Source organism: Oncorhynchus tshawytscha, linkage group LG09 (genome assembly GCF_018296145.1).
Source record: "Oncorhynchus tshawytscha isolate Ot180627B linkage group LG09, Otsh_v2.0, whole genome shotgun sequence".
NCBI classification, from domain to species: Eukaryota; Metazoa; Chordata; class Actinopteri; order Salmoniformes; family Salmonidae; genus Oncorhynchus; species Oncorhynchus tshawytscha.
This window is the reverse complement of record NC_056437.1, coordinates 58953042-58975899: the sequence shown is the minus strand read 5'-3', so window position 1 is coordinate 58975899 and position 22858 is coordinate 58953042. Positions and strand designations below refer to the sequence as shown.

The following is a 22858-nucleotide window of genomic DNA, read 5'->3' as shown; positions in this document are numbered from 1 at the left end:
TTTTCTTCTATACCCGCGCCGAATGCGCCCCCAGTCGTGGAATGAAGGGGCAGCACACACACAAGCGCTCACACATGCTGATGATGTGGAATGACTCAATTATATATTGTAAGACGTTATTTATTATTATGATTTGATGAAGTGTTGTTTGTGTGTGGATGGCCCATGGCGCCATATTGCAGGGTCCATATGGTCGGGGTAGACTGGATAGAGCATTACTTGGACAATAGAGGGAGACAATGCCTCGTTAAACGACACTGTCTTGTCTCCTTATTGAAAAATTAGTTGATCCATGAAGTTTATTATGTTCCTGTCTTCACAATGTCTGTTTATGTCCCAAATAGCCCCCTGTCCCCTATGAAGTGCACTACTAAGACAGTGGGTTGTGTTCATAACAAGCAGAGGAACATAATGAACTTCACGATCAACAAATTCTTCAAGAAGTCTAGACAGTATCGTTTAACAAGCATTGTTCCCTAAATGCTACTTGGTCAGCAATGTTAGACATTTCTGACTATGTAGGCCTACATTTTCTGATACATTTTTTTTTGTTTCATAGAATGTATTGGCTCATTTGATGGCGACAGTTGTGCTTTTAAAAAAAAAAAAAATTTGTGATTCAGGATTATTGCTAGGCCGCATAGGCCTACACTTGATTCAATGTTGTCATGCTTTTAGTTGATCAAAGTTATGGAATTCACATGGGATATCTATATGTCTGTTTATCACACTTACCATACATTAAAGAGCTTAATTTACACAATAGCTGTAGCAACTGGATGAAGAGCACTTATCTGACGAGTTGGTTATTTATGAGAAGATTGTCCTCCTATAACAAAATACAAGCAAGGCAAATGGCTTCACTTGGACTAAAAATACATATTTAGTCAGACAACAATGTCAGCAAGTAGCCTTGGTATGCAATATAGATGCATTTTATCCGGAGACAAACAATGGTTTGTGCAGAAGCTCATGTAAATCTGATTCATGATACTCATGCGTGACCACAAGTGTATCATTGGCCTAGCTACTTATATAATTGCTTCAGCATTTCACCTTCATCGTCCATGTACTTTACGGAATATGACAAACAACATGTGAACCAAATGCAAACATGTTCTATATGTCTGCCTTGTGAAGTGTGAAGAAATGATAGTGTGTGGCCCTGTCCTGTGACATTGCGACGACCTCACAGAGGGGTCCTCTGTCACTGAAAGCCCTCTTATCTTCCTATGGAAGAGTTGAATAATTCACCTTACGCACGCACGCACACACACACACACACTCACGAACACACACACACACACACCATCTAGGTTAGATAAGCCCCCTACTGCTCCCTTCTTCCCTCCTACAAGGCTTGTCATCACCATCGATCACCACAATGCCTTCCTTGGCCCCCCCCACCACCCCACTCCTCCCTCATCCCCTGCTCCGCTGCTCCCTTGGTACGGCCGGGGCTAGTGTAGTGCTGCTTGGATTTCAACTCCAGAGAGAGAGAGAGTGTGTGTTTGTCTGTGTTAGCTTGACTCTCGGAGGGAGGAGAAACCCCACTTCTCTAGGATCAGGTATCCCGTACAGCCAGGCCTCTCTCTCTCTCTCTCTCCCTCTCCCCATCTCTCTCTCTGCTTAGCTCAGTCCTGGGCGGATTAATGGGTGCTCTGTGTGTGTGTGTTTGTGTTGTGTGTGCATACGTGCATGCACTTGCGCTGTGTGTGTATGTGTGTGTGTGGGGGGGCTTAATCTTCTGTGATGATTTAATTTGCATGTTATGGCCTTTTGCACTCCCTGCATATTTTCTATGGTAAAGCTGCTCTTTCATCATTTCCCTCTCTCTGATTACACTACAGAGGGAGCTCAACTCTCCGTCCTCTCATCAACTGTGTGTGTGTGTGTGTTTGTGTCCAGTCAGTAACTGGAGCAGTTCACCAGGCAAGGCTGAGGGAGTGCCAGCTTTGCCTGTTAAAGTGACACACACACACACACACACACACACACACACACACACAATACACCCTTAGAACCTCCACCAGGAAGTGGCCATTAACTGTGAATGGGGTCAAAGGTAAAAACAGAAGAGCCGACAAGGAAAGGTGGATATGTCTGTGTCCCAAATCGCACCCTATTCCTATATAGTGCACTACTTTTGACCAGAGCTCTATGGGTCCTGGTCCAAAGTAGTGCACTATATACAGAATAGAGTGGCATTGGGGAGAGCCTATGTGTTAACAGGAGTTTTTAGAGTGTTCACTTTCTCTGTATAACAAGGGTGTATTGGTATCATATGTGTCATTAACATAGTATTAGTGTTGGAGCACTTAACCTAGTGTACGTTGAGTTGAGTAGAAATTTGGCTGAGGACAGGTACCATGTATGGTGAAGAACAATCTGTCTTTTTTGGTCAGAAATTATTGACACCCCTGTTTTCAATACCTTTCAATATCTCAACTTGCGAGGATCACGGCACTGAGCCTTTTTCTAAAATGTTTTATGAATTGGAGACCACATTGGGAGGGATCTTACACCATTCCTTCATACAGATTATTTTCAGATCCTTGAAATGCTTCATCTGTGTTTATGGACGGCCCTCTTCAATTCAAGCCACAGGTTTTCAAAGGGGTTCAAGTCTAGAGACTGAGATGACCATTGCTAAATGTTGATTTTTTTGGGGGTGTATTAACCATTTCTTTGTGGATTTTGATTTGCTCTTGTGGCCAAGTTTCAAGAGGCAACCAGGTTTTTGGCTAAAATGCCCTGGTTCTGGGTAAAGTTCAGGATGCCGTTGACTTTGACAATGGCCCTAGGACCAGTGGAAGCAAAATAGCCCCATAACATCAAAGATATTTTACAGTAGGCATGAGGTTATTTTCTACTCATGCATTCTCATTCTCATGCTGGTTTACATGGCCAAGAAGCTCTATTTTCATGTCATCTGAACAAAGCACTGGTTCCAATCCAGCCCCCCACCAAACCACAGACACTATATCAAAACCACAGACACTATATCAAACCAGCTCCCCTCTGACCCCTGGGTGTTCTGAAATCTCACTAGTGATCAGCTTAGTGGTGCAGTCCACATACCGGGAATCTAACGGCCTGTAATCTGCAGGATGAAATGGGTAACAATAATCTAATAATCTACCACAGATTGAGATGGGTGACCTGGGTCTATGGCTTGCGTCCCAAATAGCACTATTCACTATATAGTGCACTACTATTGACCAGGACCCATAGGACGCAACCATCTATACACCACACGTGCAGTGTAGGAAAAGCAATCATCATTAATAACTCAACCTCAATCTTCTAAGTGATCCTCTTCTATGGGCTACTTCCCAATTGGCTCCCTATTCCTTAAATAGTGCACTTCTTTTGACCAGAACCCTATGGGCCCTGGTCAAAAGTAGTGCACTACATCGGGAATAGGGTGCCCTAGATCCACTGCACATCTGACTAAGGTAGGTAGGTCACTGCATCATCAGACAGTGCAGTACAACATACTCTCAATCTCAACCTTTGTGTTTATATTGTGTGTCCTACTCTGCTGTCGATCATATTAAAAGCATCATTAAAGCCATGTGTGTCCCAAAGTTGATGGGTTTATTGATCCCCTCCCCACAGGACAAAGAACGTAATTTCAATGTGGAAATTTGGGTAATAGTTGGTTGAGACATTGATCAATGCGATTTCAACCTTTATTCACCCACTCAAAAAGACAGCCAGAAGTTTGTTGAATTCCCAATGTGTTATCACTATGCTTTCAACCATCTAAAAGCACAACCAAATTCCAAAGGAAAAACAATGTCACATTTTTGCTTTATCCTCATGTGAGCCAGTTTCATCAAAGTGCTTGATGATTTTTGCAACTGCACTTGAGGAAACTTTCGAAGTTACTGAAGGTCAGTCAATCCGGAAAATGTCATGTCTTAAAGTAATGATAGACTGTCGTTTCTCTGTGCTTATTTGAGCTGTTCTTGCCATTATATGGACTTGGTATTTTACCAAATAGGGTTATCTTCTGTATACCACCCCTACCATGTCACAACACAACTGATTGGCTCAAAAACATTAATAAGGAAAGAAATTCCACAAATGAACTTTTAACAAGGCACATCTGTTAATTGAAATGCATTCCGGGTGACCACCTCATGAAGCTGGTTGAGAGAATTCCAAGAGTGTGCAAAGCTGTCATCAAGGCAATTGCTACTTTGAAGAATCTCAAATATAAAATATATTTTTGATTTGTTTAACACTTTTTTGGTTACTACATGATTCCATATGTGTTATTTCATAGTTCTGATGTCTTCACTATTATTCTACAATATAGAAAATAGTACAAATAAAGAAAAAACCTTAAATGAGTAGGTGTATCCAAACTTTTGACTGGTACTGTATATATTGCACTACTTTCAGTATATAGGGGATAGGGTGCCATTTGCTATTCTCAGTCCACTCCCCCATCATATTACGTTTACTTGTCTTGTCACGTTCACATTATAAAAAGTGAACACCAAATGTATGCAGTGACTGTAATTAACACTAGGTGGCGGTGACGGTCAAAATACCGTTTACCGACCTCGTAAAGATGGCAGCGCCCTTCACCCGTTTTGTGTTTGGAGGAAAGTAGGAGATTATCTATTACATTTTGTTATCATAGGTCAGACAACTGCGTGTAGCAGAAACATGGACACAGATAGAAATACGAAGGTTTGAACAATCTGATGTTAAGCTTTCTTCAAACGACAAATTGTCAATTTTGCGATCCTGAGTGTCAGTAGGCTACTGAATGTAAACAATTGCTTATTGACCAGCCCTAAGATTCAATGACTATATTAAATAGTCAATACCGTTTATACAAATTAATAACAGGACTGTCTGAAAAATCTAGCTATCAGTCATGTGACTTCATAAATCGTACCTGGTAGGCCTACTTTAGCTATCGTCAATAAATGATATGGAACGCAGTATTGGTGCAAAACTAAAGTAGCTAAATTTAACGTTTAGAGATATAGCCATACAGGCTGTACTGTACTCTGAGGACCTAGTTCACTGCGTGCTGTATCTAATTTCTCTGTTCTGTACAGCTGGAGTTTGCAGTGCAGATGACATGTGACAGTTGTGCAGAGACAATCCAAGCTGCTGGAGGGAAAACCAGGCAGGTGCATTTTTACCTGTCCATTCCACCACTCAAGTAATTGATTAGTGTAGTAGGCTACGAACTACACTTCTTCTACAGTGTGCACACCCAACTCAATGTGAATTAGGGGCATTGCCCCTAGGCTGCATACCAATAGTAATACAGTAGAACAAATTATGAATGTTATTATTTACTTAGCTATTACTGTTACATCCTAGTGCAGTACATTGCAATTTAGTTAGCAATACAGGGGCTGCTCTTGCTTTTGCTCAAATACTTAACACTGGAACGAAACCACAGGGCCCCTCCATGCATTCCACGATTCATCCACTAAAAGCCATCTAAAGCATAGCCGGTCACATGGCAGCAGTAATCTCTCTTTTCCTTCATTCCTCATCTCTGTGCGTTCTCCTCATTGCTTTTCGCTCTCTCTGTTTTGGTTCCTCACCCTTTTCTTTCTTTCTCTCTTTTTTTTTTTCCAGTGTTCCTCGTGCCCTCTTTCTCACCTCTCCTTTATTCTGAGTACAGGAGTGCGGTCGGTGAGGATAGACGTGGGGAAGGAGGAGGTTCTGGTGGAGGCATCTCTGACGTCCAATGAGGTGCAGGGTCTCATAGAGAGCACAGGACGCAGGGCGGTACTCAAGGGCATTGGGGGAACAGAAGAGGGTAAGGCTGCAGACATACTTTCGGACATGTTTAATCCGTTTCGGACACGGATGAAATTGTATATTACTTGCATTCATTGCCCGTCAAAAAAATTTGTGCGTTTTTTGTCGGACAGCCATCTCCTTGTCATTCACCTCTCAAAGGATGACTCTCATTGAAAAAGCATTGCCTCTATCCGAAATACTCTGAATACAAAATCCCAATGTGTCCACGGCCTATGGCGGGAGCTAACAGCCTGAAGGTGTGTGAATTACTTGGTGAATTCAGAATGCCTGAACATATTAACAGACTAATGTCCAATATTGAAGTTATTAGTAGGCCTAAATCACAGGTGTATGGGGCAGCCTATGTGCATCTGTATTTGTGTATTCTACTATATGTGTAATGTGTGTCTACTCTTTATGTGTGAGTCTGTACTCTATGCAAATGTTTGTGTGTCTCTGTGTATCAGACTTGGGTGCGGCGGTAGCCATGATTGTTGGTAGTGGTCCTGTTCAGGGGGTGGTGCGGTTCCTGCAGCTGTCTGAGGAGCGCTGTTTGATCGACGGGACCTGGTGCCCACGGCCTCCACGTCCACGCGCTAGGAGATCTCACACAGGACTGCCAGAGGTAGTGTGTGTGTACGTCCTCAAAGTCGATTAAAGGAACCATTGGCTAGATCTGTCGCTCATGATATCACAGTTGCACCTGCTTGCCCCAGAGGATCATGGGACCTGATAACTCATGTTTCTCTCTGTGTGTGTGTTTGTACAGCTGTGGAGAACACTATAACCCCTATGGGAGACAACATGGCGCCTCGCAGGACCCAGACAGGGTACAGTTTCCTTGCCTTCACTCAGAGTAGGTTACAATATATAGTCCTGCTTCATTACCTTGTGAAACTGGGGTACTTTCTGAGATGTTATGCTCTCAGGAAGTAACTTTTTACTGTCTCAAAGAGATGATAGGATTGGTATTGACTGATATTGATTAGACAGATATTGGTTAAAAAAAATAATCTTTGCCTTTTACCTTTTCTAACTGGTCAAATGCTATTCATGGCTGTGATATCTATATCCATGTGTTTCTATATCCAAAAATGTGTTTTCTTCCAGCATGTAGGTGATCTGGGGAATATTGTGGCTGGACCAGACGGCCGAGCCTCATTCAGACAAAAGGACCCTCAGCTAAAGGTAACACACGTGCACACACCTACTCCTTCTGATCTAAAACCTATGTATTTACATGGTACTTACACAGGCAAGTACAGTGTAATTATAGTGTAGACATTTAGTACATGGTGTTTGAGGCATGCGCAATTTAAAGAATTTACAACTAGACTCACTATGGAGATAAATGAGTAATCTAGAACGTTAATTCTAGGATGAGGGCAGGTTTAGCCACAATTACATCCTGAGCACAGCACACTGGTCAGTTGTACCAACAACATTGTCTGTGTCCTAATTGGCACCCTATTCCCCATTTAGTGCACTACTTTTGACCAGGGAAAAAGTAGTGCACTAAATCGGGAATACGGTGCCATTTGGGATGCAGGCATTGACAGTGTCCACTCTGACCCCTCCTCTGTCACTTCCTGCAGGTGTGGGATGTGATTGGTCGTTCTCTGGTGGTGGATGCTGGGGAGGATGACCTAGGAAGGAGTGGTCACCCCCCCTCCAAACTGACCGGGAACTCCAGGCAGAGGTGATCTCATGGTAGAGGAGAAATGAGGATAGCGGTTAGGTGGACTAACTGTAAGTCAGAGTTGGAGTTAATGAATTGTATTTGACCGTTTTAAAATACAATTCTATTGGTTCTTGGAATTTCTCTTAGTGACAAGTGTTCTGTGTATATTCCTGTGTGACTTCATGTGTCATGTTGCCTTCATTGTCTAGACTTTGCAGGTGCTGACCCTGTCAATGTATGTGTATCTATTGCTCCGTGCTCATTGGGTACAGACTGGCCTGTGGGATAATCGCTCGCTCTGCTGTCCTGTTCCAGAATGCCAAGCAGATCTGTGCGTGTGACGTGGTGACACTATGGGAGGAGAGGGACCGACCGCTGGCCGGGAACGGTGCCGCAGCAAGACCACCACAGAGACACCTGCCGCTCACCTGTGATGCCAGATGCCTGGGTCATATTCATTAATGCACAATGTAGCAAAACGTTTTGCAACAAAAACAACATGAGATCTCATTGGACAAGTCCAGGTTATCCGTTCATCATGTGTTCTGTTTTTTGCCTAGTGAAAATTACGCTGAATGGTGAACATCACTGGCTGTCGTTGATGATGTCGCACACTGACTGAAACTGCACGGAGAGAGTGGGAGAGAGGTTAAGTAGGAGAGTGAGGAGGAGAGATCAAAGAATTGTCTGTTCAGCTGTCATCTTCCTTTTTATTGAGATGCCATATCGAATTCTTCCGAGACCGGAACCTTTCATGACAGACTAAAGAAACACAACAGGAATAGGATGTATGTTCTTATTTCAAGCCAAAACATCCCATGCTGACTATTCTGTTGTAGTTGACTAATTTGAATAGTTTTGTAATATCAATGTGGATGTTGTCATTCTATGTTTGATTACAATTTTGATACTTATCTCAAGTGCTCTACTGTGTAAATATCAGTTAACTCCAAGGGAGATTGTGGTTTACCTCTCAAATGTCGTATGATTTATATCACAATCATTTTATCAAAATATTTGTAACCAGTGTTGTAGAGATTTTTTGTTGTTACTTTTCTCAGTCAGACTTGTAGTAAAAGGCACCAGTTGCCCTTCGGACTGAGTGAAACCTGTATATGAATTGATAAATGACTGACTTTTGTAATAAACCCTTTTTTTTTTAAATAGCCTATCTGTTCAAACGTTATTGTGAAGAATCGGCGATCTAGTGTGGCAAGCCCCGAGCTTCCCCATTGGTGAAAAATGCGCGTCATTCTAAAAAAACGGAAGCAGGCGCTACCATTTTGAAACACGACACTGCTTAGGTAAGTAAGATGTCTGTCCATCTCTTTCATTTTATTTCTTTACAAACGCTGGAAAATACACCAAACGACGATGCGTAGAAATATGAGGTTTTATCCGCGTAGAGCGGAAGAATCAACGAGACAAAAGAGGGAAAGCGGGTTGTCGTACCATTTAATAGATTTTCGCTCTCGCGGAATGTCCATTCCAGTGCAGAAAAATGCTCTTATTGTAACGCTTCAACTGTAAAATTGTTTTGTAATGTCTCCAATCCAACACCATTCACTCGATACAATGTGCGTATTGTTTGTGTAATTGTAGATTGGGTTGATGATAATTGGCATCAAAATGGTTTGATCACATTTTCGCCGCGAGGTTTGTTCAGTTTCGGTCACACCAAGCAAAACATGAAATATCCCCGTCGATTACTGGTTTTAAATAAAACTGGTGGCTCAGTCTTAACTGCGACTTTCGAAATCATGTAAACCCGCACCACATTTTTGTAAAATTTCTGTAATATCGTGATCGATCGGGAGATTCCCAATGTTTCTAGCAAAACATTTTTTATTTTCTCTTGCTGCGTCATCAGAAAAATTAAATCGTTTCCATACGCGATGATCCATCATCTGAACTTTTTAAACTAACGTTACTGTAAATATAGGTGATCTCAGCGGATAGGCTACTATGTATAACTGTAGCATTTTCAGTATTCTATACATGTTGTGCTTGGTATGTACAGAGAACAGAAACGTCACTCTGGTGGTGTCAAGTTCCTTATTTTTTTTTTTGTTGCTCTTCGATCGCTTTAATAATGGAACACTAGTCACTTTAATGTTTATGTACTATTTTACTATTTTAATGTTTCTACTGTATTTTAGTCAGTGCCACTCCGACATTGCGTTTCCTAATATTTCTTAATTCCATTATTTTACTTTTAGATTTGTGTGAATTGTTAGATACTACTGCGGTGTTGGAGCTAGGAACACAAGCGTTTCGCTACACCCGCCATAACATTTGCTGAATATGCGTATGTGACCAATACAATTTGATTTGATCTACAGCTAGCATAGCAACTGGCCCAGGCTAAGCTGTTGACAAACCTATAGGGTAGCTTAGTGCTTCTTGACCTGTAGGAAGTGAGGTCAACTTGTTGCTTGTGACTAGAATAGGCAACATAACCACGGTTCTATGGTGTCATCCATAGAATAACATATTCTAACTCGATATGGTGTCTTCAATCTGACATTCATGCCGTTGTAGTTATTGTGCATGGTGGTCAACTGTCAAATCTCTTGACACATTTCCTTCCCCTCTTCTCCTGTGGTTTCATTAATTTACTCATCTTTTGCTTTCTCCCTCTGAATGGTTGTAATTTGGTTTCTCCAGTGACCGCCGTGGACAAGAGCAACAAGTTGAAGTTCAGGAAAGTTGTATTCAGTATGTTCACTTGTCTGCTCTCTCCCTCCCTTGTGTGTGTGCCTCTGTTTGTCTGTCTGTCTGTGTCTGTCTGCCTGTATCTCGTGTGTGCGCCTGCATCGGTGTGTCCCCAGCGCCACAATGGACAAGAGCAACACGGTGAAGCTCTTCGTGGGCAACCTGGCTCTGGACACCACCCAGGAGGAGCTGTCGGCCATCTTTGAGTCGTATGGCCAGGTGGTCAGCTGCAGTGTTCTCCGACAGTTCGCCTTCGTACACCTACAGGTAGGTTATAGATATCCCATGGGGAGGACTAAGGCATGTCCCAATTCTCCTAAAGTGTATATTTGGTTGCACAGACTGTTCTTTATGGCCTTAACAATGGTCTTAACTCCATCTAGGCGAAGTTTACACCAAACAATCCTATGTTTTTAAACCCATGATGGGGAGGGAACTCCAGAACTGTATGTTGGTTGTTACTTTGTAGGCTACATTGAGTCCATACGGTACAACATTAATTTCCTTATTGGGTGTTTCTCACATTGTTTTCTAATGTAACATTCAAATCTAAAGATCTAAAATGATCCTATTATTTAGTTAACATTTTGAAATGCAATCTAATGTAATGTGCTCCTCAGGGCGAGGGGGCTGCAGAGCGGGCCATCAGTGAGCTGAACGGCAGGGAGTTCCGTGGGAGGAACCTGGTGGTGGAGGAGTCCCGGGGCAGACCGCTCCACTCCACCAAGGTGTTTGTGGGCAACCTGTCGGGCATGTGCACCACTGAGGATCTCCAGGAGCTCTTCCAGACCTTCGGCAAAGTACTGGAGTGCGACAAGGTCAAAGGTGAGTCTCGTCCCTTCTCATGGAGGAGTACTCAGAAGGGAGATAGTGCAGTACATTTTGGTCCACCAGTGCCTGAAGTGGGCCGGATGGTGCTGTCTGGTACGAAGAACTTGCACCTCAAATGTTTTACTGCTGAAGGAAGTACCGTACCTCTTATAGAATATTGGCTGTAATATGTGTATTAGCAACTAAATATAAAGAGTTCCAGCACCCAGAATGAGTACCGGCACCTATTTCAGTGCACTTCAAGCACCGTGTACCATTGATAACTAGTTAAGATCCAAGGTATTCTTAGCTGTTTAGGGCTTCTTCATTATGCAACTTGAATTACAGTCAGGTACAGTCTGTGTATAATTGTATAGAGCATTAAGAAATGTGTGTGTATAGAGCGTTAAGGTGTGTGTGGCATGCCCGGTGTGGTTCTAACTGGTGTCCCTGCGCTCAATGACAGCCAGGCTCTCCTCTTCTGCAGGATACGCCTTTGTGCACATGGAGAATAAGGAGGAGGCTCTACAGGCCATCGAGGCCCTCCATGGCACCTCCTTCAAGGGACGCCCGCTCTCCGTGGAGCTCTCCAAGGTGCTGTAGCACGATGCCCTGACATAGAAATAGAATGGGGAAAGGGATTGATGGGTGGACCGGTGGCCATTTTGAGTGGACCTGTGAAGGGTGTGGCCAAATTGCTGTGGTCTGAAGGGATATTTCCGTTCTAGTGATTGTATTTCTATGTGTACTACAGTACCCGTAACGCTCTGCATTGTATATCTGGTTTTATCTCAGTAAAGATGCCCCCGAAGCTAACGGGATTGTGTCTTGTCTATTTATCCTTACAGGTACAGCCCTCTAAGCAAACCCCCACTGGGAAGATCCCCTGTGTGAGCTGTGGGAAGCAGGGCCACTATGCTGGGGAGTGCCCTGTAGGGAAGCCCTCTCTGGAACAGTACCAGAGCCAGGCTGCTGTGTTAGCTGCAGCCGCCGCCGCCGCAGCCGGCCTCCCCCTCCAGGTCCAGCAGAGCGTCCACAACTCTGTCTACAACACCTCGACCTTTGACCCCACATACGCGGCGCTGACGGGCCACACCACCGGCACGCGGACGGACGGCAACCCCGTCAACCAGGCAGTGTACGGTGCCCTGGCGACGCAGGTCTACGGCGCCAACGTGGCCAATCAGCTCTACGGAGTCCAGGCAGCAAATCAGGCGGCGGCGTTGACGCAGGCGGGCGCCACGCAGGTGTACGCCAGGTCCATGAACCCCAGCCACGCCGCCCTCTACAGTCAGCTCAGTCAGATCGCTGCCAGCCCCGCCGCTGCCTACTCCACACCCGTCTACGCGCATGCCATGGCCAACCACCACCACCACCCAGGGGCCGTCTACCTGGCAGCCCCTGGCGTAGAGATGCCTACGACCGCTGCTGCCATCAACCAGGCCTACGCCTTGGCACCGGCGCTCTATGGGGGCGCCCAGCATGCCTACGGTCACATGGGGATGGGAGCCATGAGCGTGTCGGCGGACCCGTCGGCGGCCATTTTTGAGGCGGCGAGGGTGCAGCACTACTTCGCCCAGGGACAGCAGGTTCTGGCCGAGCAGCAGAATGCGGCGGCGGCCCAAGCGGCAAAGTCCGGGGAAAGGGACCGGAGTCCCCTGAGGCGCTCCGCGGGGTCCCTGCTGCCTGACCCGGTCATGAAGCCCTTCATGTATCAGAGAGCGCCCAAGCAACGCCGGCCGCTGCTCCCCACCCCCGCTGGGCGAGCTGCAGAGGAGGAAGCGGAGGCTGCGGAGGACCCCATGACTAGGTACTAGCACTTTCTCCTTATCAAATCCTATTTGACCCTCATTCACAATTTAGTTTACTTTACGCTCTATGGGGTGTATCCAGATTTCCACTTTAAGTAACAATTTAGTGTCCCATTGACATCAGTGCAGGACTGAGTGACATTTGATTTCAGTAGAGATTTGTATTCTCCCCAATGGTTGTAGGAATGTTTAATCCTCTCTGATCCTCCCCAATGCATTGCACTCGACACCATAAGCACTCCTTTCTCAGTACATTACCCTCTCACTGCAAAGCTTCGTCTGTTCTCAGGCTTCAGGAGTGGAAGTGGACATACAGAACTAGGCAAATGTTTAGACACACTTAGTTATTCAAGGGTTTCTCTTTAGTTTGACTATTTTCTACATTGTAGAATAATAGTGAAGACCTCAACTATGAAATAACACATGGAATATGGAATCAGGTAGTAACCAAAAAAAGTGTTTAAACAAATCAAAATATATTTTAGATTTGAGATTCTTCAAAGTAGCCACCATTTGCCTTGATGACAGCTTTGTACACTCTTGGCATTCTCTCTACCAGCTTCATAGGGAATGCTTTTCCAACAGTCTTGAAGGAGTTCCCACATCCTGAGCACTTGTTGGCTGCTTTTCCTTCACTCTGCGGTCCAAACCATCTCAATTGGGTTGAGGTTGGGTGATTGTGGATGCCAGGTCATCTGATGCAGCACTCCATCACTCTCCTTCTTGTGTCATTGTCCTGTTGAAAAATAAATTATAGTCCTACGAATCTCAAACCAGATGGGATGGCGTATCGCTGCAGAATGCTGTGGTAGCCATGCTGGTTAAGTGTGCCTTGAATTCTAAATAAATCACAGATAGCACCATCCCACCTCCTCCATGCTTCACGGTGGGAACCACACATGCGGAAATCTTCAGTTTACCTACTTTGTGTTTCACAAAGACCCGGCGGTTGGAACCAAAAATCTCAAATTTGGACTCATCAGACCAAAGGACATATTTCCACCGGTCTAATGTCCATTGCTCGTGTTTCTTGGCCCAAGCAAGTCTCTTCTTCTTATTGGTGTCCTTTAGTAGTGATTTCTTTGCAGCAATTCGACCATAAAGGCCTGATTCACGCAGTCTCCTCTGAACAGTTGATGTTGAGATGTGCCTGTTACATGAGCTCTGAAGCATTTTATTTGGGTTGCAATTTCTGAGGCTGGTAACTCTAATGAACTTATCCTCTGCAGCAGATGTAACTCTGGGTCTTCCTTTCCTGTGGCGGTCCTTATGAGAGCCAGTTTCATCACAGCGCTTGATGGTTTTTGCGACTGCGCTTGAGGAAACTTTTAACGTTCTTGACATTTTCATTATTGACGGACCTCCATGTCTTAAAGTAATGATGGACTGTCGTTTGTCTTTGCTTATTTAAGCTGTTACAAATTAGGGCGTTCTTCTGTATACCACCCCTACCATGTCACAACAACTGACATGGTAAGGATGTCAGTTGACACATTAAGAAGGAAAAGAATTCCACAAATTAACTTTTAACAAGGCCCACCCGCTAGTTGGAATGCATTCCAGGTGACTCATGAAGCTGGTTGAGAGAATACCAAGAGTGTGCAGAGCTGTCATCTAGGCAAAGAATTGCTACTTTGAACAATCTCAAATATAAAATATATTTTATTTGTTTAACCTCTTGCGTCGACCTGAGACGCAGATGTCTCATCTAGCCATCAGCAAATGCAAATGTGCTACGCCAAATGGTAATGGCACTCGTTAAAACTCAAACGTTCATCAAAACACACATGCATGGCACTGAATTAAAGCTACACTCGTTGTGAATCTAGCCAACAAGTCAGATTATTAAAATGCTTTTCGGCGAAAGCATGAGAAGCTATTATCTGATAGCATGCAACACCCCGAAATACCTGAAGGCGACGTAAACAAAAGAATTAGCGTAGCCGGCGCTACACAAATAGCAGAAATAAAATATAAAACTTTCATTACCTTGGACGAGCTTCTTTGTTGGCACTCCTATATGTCCCATAAACATCACTATCCTGGCATCTTTTTTTCGATTAAATCGGTCCATATATACCCAAAATAAATCTCTCTTCCAAAACTTCCTGTCGGAGACCGGATGGAAAGTGGTCTCTCTTCCTCGTTTGACCAAGAAACAACGAGAAGGCAATTGACAAGACTGGTGACATCGTGTGGAAGCTGTAGGACTTGCAATCTCGGCCCCATTTAATTTCGTGCCCCTTGAACAATACATGCAAGTGGCGCATGGATATTTTTTTCAGTGATCAGTTTTTCTTGCGCTTTTCGATGAAACAGACGCTCTGTTATAGTCACAGCGGTGATTTAACCAGTTTTAGAAACGTGAGTGTTTTCTATCCACACATACGAATCATATGCATATACTATATTCCTGGCATGAGTAGCAGGACGCCGAAATGTTGCGCGATTTTTTTAACAGAATGTTCGAAAAAGTAGGGGCTCGACTTAAGAGGTATTAACACTTCTTTGGTTACTACATGATTCCATATGTGTTATTTCATTGTTTTGATGTCTACAATGTAGAAATGAGTAAATAAATGTAAAAACCCTGGTATGAGTATGTGTCCAAACTTTTGACTGGTCCTGTACGTACCAGAATTGTTCAATACATTAGCCTTCATTGCAATCAAAGACTCGCTTTACCCCTTGTGCATTTTCTGAAAGCCTGTTCTTTTTGTGTGAAAATACTTCTATTCCCTGCTAGTAGATGATCTGAAACACTCTCTGTCTCCCTCCCTCCGTGTGTATCTTAGAGACCAGTGTCAACAGTACGCTGAGTACTACCAACAACAGCACCAACAGTACCAGCAGCTCCAGCAGTTACAGTAATTAGGCGAATCCTAATTTCCATTTTAAGTCGACTCTTCACTTAGTCTCACGTTTACATCAATGCGTGGCTCAGTGACATTTGACTTCTATGGAAGTTAGGGCCCCAATGGTTTTAGGAGCACTTAACTCATCTCTCTCCTTATTGAATCCTCTCTGACATTTCCCAGTGTACTGCACTCTCTCTCCTATTCCACTACATGACCCCTCCTGATGTTCAGACTTCAGGAGTGGTAGTGGACATACGCTACGTTATCCTTCATTGCCTTCAGAGGCTTGTTTTAATTTAACCAACCCCTTGCACATTCTCTGAAAGCCTGTTCCCTACTGGTACATGATCTAAAATCTGTCCCCCCTCCCTCCCTCCGTGTGTATCTTAGAGAGCAGTACCAACAGTATGCTGAGTACTACCAACAACAGCACCAACAGTACCAGCAGCTGCAGCAGTTACAGTACGCTATCTACCCTACCTATCGCCCCCCGAAAAGACTCTGTACCCCCACTTGAAACCTTGTGTGTAAAAGACTAACATACAATCCCTAGTATATAACCCAAAACCCTCTTGTCTGTCTGTCTCCCTCCCCCCTCTCCTTTCCTCTTTTTCCCACGCCTAACTTCCCTCCCTCTTTACTCCTTTTTCTCCTTCCCTCTGTCCGTTCCTTTCTCCCCCTCTACCCCCCTCCATTTCCCCTTCCTCCTTTCTCTCTCCTCTCCCCCAGGTACTATGCAGAGTATTACCAGCAGTACCAACAGTACCAGCAACTCCAGCAGTACCAGCAACTCCAACAGCTCCAGTACGCCTACCCACCTCCCAACCACCATGCCATGGCCGCCATCCCTGCCCACGCCATTGCGGGCCACGCCCACCACCACGGCCAGCCCGGTCACGTCACGGCGCTGGACTCCGCCCTCAGGCCAGTGGTGCCCGCCTCCGCTATGGTGGCAGTGCCCAGAGTGTATGAGTCGCCGCTGCCGCCGCCACCGAACCGCAAGGAGGCCGTCCTCCGCCGAGCCCCCGAACTCTCCCTTCACACGCCTGAGCCCCCGTTCCGATAGTCCACACCTCCCTCGCTCACACCTCCTCTGCCACCCCACCGCACACAACCCGTATACCACCCTCGTACCCTTCCTTTCTCTCAGCGGCTGTGTGTATCTGTGTGTGGAGGTATATATATATCTGTGTGTGTCTCTGGATGTGTATCTGTGTGGGAATTAGTGTTTTTGTGTGTGGACTTGGTTTGGTATTAGTTTTTACTGTAGTCAATGGATAAACACCCAAGCATCTAAACCCCAACCGTGGTCCTGATACCACACACACAGTGCAGTGAAAAGGGGGAAAATGAGCTCTTACCCGCCACATACCGTTGGCTTTTTTTAGTAGTGATTTCTATTGCCTTTTAAAGTGTGTGAAATAGACTGAGAACCGTCATACATTTTCATTGCCTTCAAGAGTGATCATTTACAGTGATTCAGTGAGTTAGCTAATCTCTCCACTAGTTCAACAGAAATATTTCTAGCTTTGATTTTAACGATATGAATGTATTGAAACTGCACTGTGGTTTGTTGTGAAGGTCCAGGGTTGGAGGGGTCTGTGTGTCTTGCATGCGTCGGGACTGTGGTGTGCGAGAGCGAGAGAGATGTTGGCTTTCTGTTTCAATGTAATTCACACTGTCCGGTTCCCTCACGAGTGCAACCCTGGGGGACGCGAGGGCACAGACCACAGCCACACTATTATTTTAGAACTACATTCTACCTACCCAGCCTCATCCCTCCCCTCACCCCGCTGCAACCAGAACACTGAAAGACACTGCTACATTTCTGCCCTCTTTTACTCCCATCTATACCGTAGCCTGGTTAAACTAGATTGAATGCTGTGCTCATCACTGAAACAATGGAGGATTCCACATTGTCAGGTTTCACCAGGCTATCTATACCTACCTCTGATGATGAGATTAGGATTGAGATTAGGATTGAGATTAGGATTGAGAATATTAATTGTCTGCTTTCTATCCATCCAGTATATAAATTGGTGTCAGTTGCAGGGTTGGCATCCATTCCATTTGAATTCAAATCAGTCAATTTACTTCCTGAAATGGAATGGACCCCAACCCTGGTCAGGAGTTTGGAGAATGCCACATTTTAGTGACAAAGATGATGTACTATACTAATAGTGTCTTGCTGCATCAGTATATTTTGAGGCCTTTTGAAGTATGTTTTTTTTTTTTGTAAGTGGTTGTGGGGTCGACGAGTACATTCTAACCCCTCAGATCATGTATATATGAACTGTTTGGTGGATTTATAAACAAGTCAACGTTTTAGACTTTTTAGCTAGAGAACCATGAGTTTCAGTGGGCTTGACGTTGTGCCTGAGCGTTGCGTGAAGTGCATTTAGTGGAGGGAATAGCTCCTTTTTTTGAAGTGCTTTTTTTTCTAATGGCAGTTTTTAAAAATGTAAATGTAAAAAAAAAAAAAAATCTGAGGTGGAGGGTTAAGATAATGTGATGTGATAATTTTTTTTTTTTTTTTTTTTTTAGTGGTGCGGTGACCTTCGCACCGATGGTATGATGACAGGTGGAGCAGTATCTTTCAGTCGCCCGCCCCCCGACGTGTCCGTGCACCCCCATTGTAAGACGACTCACTACCCCCGTACCCCACTGCCCTTTCGCCTTGTGGTTGTAGTGATGTAGCTTTTTATGTTGCATATTCTCTCTCCGTCTCTCATACATACCAACGCACACACGGTTGCATCTCCTGTGAAATCTCGATGGTCACAACAAAAACAAGTATTTTTTTATTCTTATTGCTTGCCTTGTGTCTGACCATGTTTTTTATTTTGCCTTTTTTTTGTCTTTAAAAAAAAAAATAAACAATTAAACCGGCATGCTTTTTAATATGTACACTATACATGCCCACCGTTTTTTAAATAAAGAATGTTTCTGACTAGTGGGGGGGAGGGGCCTGAGCGTTTCAGATGTTTTTATTTTTTTGTATTTTTCACTCCTTCCTGTTTCTCCTTGTTGTAATGACCAGACCCATGTGACTGGGGACCAGGGTGGCAGAGAAAATGAGGAGTAGCGTCAGTGTGTGCTTCCCCCCCCCCCTAGTCTGCCTCGGTGGATGGGGTAAGTCTAGTCTGGGGTCGGCCTCTCTTTCCAGCCTCACTCGAACTCTGTAGGACTACAGCACAGACAGGCTCCGGGTGTGTCCCAATAATATCTTCTTTTTTTTCTCAATTGTGCACTTGTTCACATCCCTTCACTAATTTGAGAGGAAAGGACTTGTATAAGAAATATGATGGAAACACCCTCTAGCCCATGCATCCACTAATCCAATGCGATTTAGATGTGTAAGAAGTAGTGAACGAGTGTACACTTCAGGAAGAAAGGGATCATTGGGATATAACCTCTCACTGGTATCCCAACAAGGCTGCTGTTACCATGCGCTCATGTCTGAAAACCGTTTCCATGACCTCTGATCTTTTTTGATTGCCACTTTGTGTCGATTTTATAACATTTTAATTGCAGGCTCAATGTTGAACCGAGTAGCGCACATTACTCGTTTGCAGATGATTCCTTGTTTACCAATGGCGGACACACACACACAGCATCTGAGAGCTGGAGAGAGGCACACAGATAGAATGGCTCCATCTGTAGCATTTTGATCTGTTGGGCTTGCTCCTACCCAACCACAACACCCAACAATGTCTGTCCCCAGTGACTTCTGTTCTAGACGTGCATGTGTCACTGTGCTCTATATCCAAAGCCCTGTACATACCGACTAACTATGTCAACTGAAATAGGTCCCCGGCCATCCAGACACAGCCAAGCGTGTGAGGTGAGAGGGGGAAGACAATAAACGTCGCGCAGGCAAATGGGAAGTGGGAACTCAAATCTACTCCACCAAGGTAATGAAACAAAGCACCGCTCCCGCCCCCCCCTTCTCTGACTGTGCTTTGACCAAACTCCCATCACCACCACCCCTCTGTAGCTCCCCACTCACCTGCGTTGACATTGCCAAAGCAGGGGGGCTTCTCTTGGGGAGGGGTCACTGCTCACTGCTGCTGTGATGTCTCCTACCAGACTTCCAGTGAATTGTCCCGTCTCTCGCCTTGCAGCACCTACATTTGGACTGTTCCGTCAGTCTCTCTCTGTCGTGCTGATGTGTGTGTGTGCTTTACTTTTTGTGTGTGACTACATGTTTAATAGAGTGAGCCAGTGTGTGGTGTCGTTGGTGTGTTGAGGCTTGGCACATCCTGCCCCCCGCTAGTGACTCCTACACCGCCGTATTCGCCACCCCTCCTCCCAACCCATCCCTCTGTGCCTGTCCGCCGTACACAACGCTTTCCGCTTCCACCGCTGCCATCTTGGATCTAGGCTGGGTTCTGTGGCTCTAGCTGCGGATCAGCTGGCCACACCCACCCCTGGGTAGGGCTGTAGCTATAGAGACCTAGTGAATGACAATGGACACAGTGTATGGTGGCCTAGTGGGGTCGCTTGGCTGGTAAGAGTATTACCAGCAACGGTAGAGAAAGCGAGACACTCCACTCCCTAATTTTTTTTCTTCTAATCGGGGCAAAGAAATCTCACTGGCTCATTTTTTTTCTGGTTGGTCGGGGCAAGTGAGAGGGGGACAATAAATAGACTAAAGCCAGTTGTTCCCTTTCTCACGTGCCAGACATTGGCCGCGTGCCTCTGCACAGGCGTTGATGATGCATACCTTATCCTACAACGCCTGGATAGGTAATGTGATTAGCTCATACTTGAATTTTGTTATAGCAATCAGTCAGTCGATGACGTGGCACGCAAACATCGGTTGATGCATGCAAGGGAATGCAACCTATATGGAGGAACTGGGCTCGTGCGGGAAAAGCATGCTCACGCGAGAGATGAAAAATCCCACTTACACAAACAGGAACCCTTGACCATTATTGTAAAATGGTTAGCGGCCAGAGTCAACTCTTGTTTATCCACCATCTTTGGTATTCATAAAACAGACTTTGTAGGGAGAGTTTTTGCTTTGCAAAAACTGTGATGATGGGTTTGCCATGATTGTATGGGGGTTAATCACTGTTCACTACCAACACCACCAGCTCCTTGCAGTTTAATCAATAAATTCAAGACTCTAATAAAGCCAATAAATTAACCTCCCTCTGAAGAATAACATTCATGTTTTTTTTAACACAGTTAAAAAATGTCCCTATCAAAAATGTCCTATAAGACAGACGAGCCCAGTAAGGGTTAACTACCTGCAGATTCACTGCAATCTCAGGACTCTTATAGGATTTCTTTGGTACGGGGACTATTTCTCTTCACTTCCAACCGGCTCTACTTGTTTGTTGTTCTGTATAAATGTGTGTATCTGTTAAGAATCTCCCTCTGTTAGGATGGCCGAACACACACACTTGTCCCCCAACGTGTTCACTGGGCAGCCGAGAGGTGCGTTGCTGGCGGGCAGAGACTTGACAGGGAGAGGGCGTGGTCTTCCTGCCTCTGTCTGCTTCACCACTGAAAAGAATGAAGGATGGATGGAAGGAAGCTGCGTTGGTAATGTAGGGATCTCCGGCTCTGATCCCTGCCTGTTCCCTTAAACCCATTCTGTCCTGATCTTAGAGGAGAAAAGTAATCTAGATGTTTAAAAAAATGGTGGCTCAAGGAAAGGAAGTGGGTGGGTTAAGAGTGGTGGGCCAGTAACCGGAAGGTCTGTGGTTCAAACCCCCCGAGCTGACTAGGTGAAAAATCTGTCTATGCCCTTGAGCAAGGCACTTAACTCTAACTGCTCCTGTAAATCGCTCTTGATAAGATTGACTACAATGTTAAAAGGTTCACCACCAATCTCTCCTCTGAGCATTCAAACTACAGTATTGCCCCGGCACAAAATGGACTAACTCAAATAACTAATGAGGATGTGCCCCCCCCCCACATAGTCCCCTTTTCCTCTCAGATGTGGATGTGTGGAGTCTGACTAGTGCTTGAGCAAATGCAGTCAGCTTTGTATTTCTGAATTCCCCCTGGCCTGCTCCCTATTAGCTCACACTGACTGGTAACCATATGGCTGCAGCCTTTCATCACTGCTCCTGTCCTGCTCTACCTCGCGCTGCACAACACAGGACAGGGAAGCCAGAAATGCTGCCTTACCAATAGAATCTCAATTCCAAATTTCGCCCCTCTTTCCTGAAATGTGCGTTTGTCCACTCCCCCTCGGGGGGAGCATTGGATTGTTCTAGACAGAGTATACCGTATATCTAATACCAATCTCAATATTTTCATGGAGTGAACGAGTGCACACTTCAAGGAGATCGGGGAGAATTGGAATTGGGCCACAGTTTTGCCCCCAGGGTAGTCGCCAGTCAACTGTCTATCACACTTAACATTGCTGCCCAAATACTACCTAGTCACATCAAATATTATATTCTCACATGCAAGGACTTGTTCCTAAGTTGACTTAATTAAGAATCTGGGGCAAGTCAAGTGTAGTTACAGTGTAATGGTGTGCGATTTCATCTGGTTAAGGAAGATACTATTTATAGTCCTACGATATAAAGGCAACCTAATGTAAACTGTTACCTCAATTGTTATCTAATAACTATGTTCTTATAGAGTTATTGGAGGAGACATTTTTTTAGGGAGAAAGAGCATTTTCGTATGCCGAACTGGATTGTTTTTGCAAATATCAATGTTGAGTAATTTGGTACTTCAAGTGCATTTACAGGGAAAAACAAGTGCAAATAATCAGCATGCTTCAAGGAGATGAAGGGGGACATTTTAATGGTGCAAAGATGCCAGAAAATATTGTAAAACTCATAATCCAGCAGTGTTATACATTTGTTTTCAACAATGTGCATTATAAAAGTGATTATCTAACTAGGGTTTAGTATGCTGAGCAATGCATGAATAGTGTCCTTTTTATAACACACAATGCTTGAGAAGTCTAATTTAATCACAATGCCAGATTGAGTTTTGTTTTTGCAAGACTTTGCACCATGAAAATGTCACCTGAAATGTATTATGACAATGAATAACCAAATTTCATATACTTATGTATACTCCTTGCATTGCTTATGTCTCGAGGCACTGTACCGTCTGCATGGTTGTACCAAATAAATGATTATTTTAAAATAAACTTTTTAATTTTCTTATTAAACATAATTAGGCTCATTTTAAAAGTTTATAGCACATATGGCAATAAA

At 44.5% G+C, this 22858-nt stretch overlaps 1 protein-coding gene and 1 pseudogene across 4 annotated transcripts; both read left to right on the top strand.

Annotated features, from left to right (window-relative positions):
* The first annotated feature begins 4527 nt into the window (after positions 1–4527).
* LOC112214595 lies at positions 4528–8632 on the top strand (annotated as a pseudogene).
* Positions 7816–22791, top strand: LOC112214593 (RNA-binding protein 4B). 4 transcript variants are annotated; one of them, XM_024373467.2, is made up of 9 exons: positions 7816–8256; positions 8636–8772; positions 10300–10450; positions 10804–11008; positions 11460–11587; positions 11842–12803; positions 16053–16124; positions 16392–19576; positions 21055–22791. In XM_024373467.2, the coding sequence occupies exons 3-8, from the start codon at positions 10307–10309 to the stop codon at positions 16726–16728; spliced, it is 1848 nt and encodes a 615-aa protein (XP_024229235.1). In that variant the 5' UTR covers positions 7816–8256; positions 8636–8772; positions 10300–10306; the 3' UTR covers positions 16729–19576; positions 21055–22791. The 4 variants fall into 4 exon arrangements, with proteins under 4 accessions (XP_024229235.1, XP_024229234.2, XP_024229237.2 ...); XM_024373466.2 differs by lacking the exons at positions 7816–8256; positions 8636–8772 and having other exon boundaries at positions 11481–11587; XM_024373469.2 differs by lacking the exons at positions 7816–8256; positions 8636–8772; positions 16053–16124 and having other exon boundaries at positions 11481–11587.
* The last annotated feature ends 67 nt before the right edge of the window (positions 22792–22858 follow it).